General features: G+C 70.9%; 1 protein-coding gene across 2 annotated transcripts in view; it reads left to right on the top strand.

The window, feature by feature from the left end:
* Window positions 1-96: 96 nt before the first annotated feature.
* Window positions 97-306, top strand: part of LOC119593777 (TOG array regulator of axonemal microtubules protein 2-like) — an 8,567-nt gene continuing 8,357 nt past the window's right edge. For both annotated transcript variants that reach the window (XM_037942801.1, XM_037942800.1), the window contains exon 1: window positions 97-275. In XM_037942801.1, coding sequence (XP_037798729.1) covers window positions 145-275 — 131 coding nt within the window. In that variant the 5' untranslated portion in view covers window positions 97-144. The remainder of the gene's footprint in view (window positions 276-306) is intronic.

The following is a 306-nucleotide window of genomic DNA, read 5'->3' as shown; positions in this document are numbered from 1 at the left end:
TCAGCCGTCCGCCCCAACCTCAGCTACAAGGGGAAGAAAAGCCCCCGTCCCAGCCCCCGCCCCAGCCCCCGCCCCAGCCCCCGCCCCAGCCCCCGCCCCAGTCCCCGCCACAGCCCCGAGCCGAGTCCTCGCCACACCTCCCGGATGCCCAAGTCCAAGAGCCACACCGGCAGCCTCAACCGGACGCAGGGCAGGGAGGCGCTGGCCGAGAAGCGCCATCGCTCCCTCGAGAGAGTCGCGCCGCAGAGCAATGGGGTCGCCAGCAATGCCTACAGGTGCGCGGAGGAGGGATTTTGTTACACGTGG

The sequence above is a fragment of the Penaeus monodon genome, chromosome 32 (genome assembly GCF_015228065.2).
Source record: "Penaeus monodon isolate SGIC_2016 chromosome 32, NSTDA_Pmon_1, whole genome shotgun sequence".
Lineage (NCBI taxonomy): Eukaryota > Metazoa > Arthropoda > Malacostraca > Decapoda > Penaeidae > Penaeus > Penaeus monodon.
The sequence above is the reverse complement of the archived record's forward strand: the minus strand, read 5'-3'. Positions and strand labels throughout refer to the sequence as shown.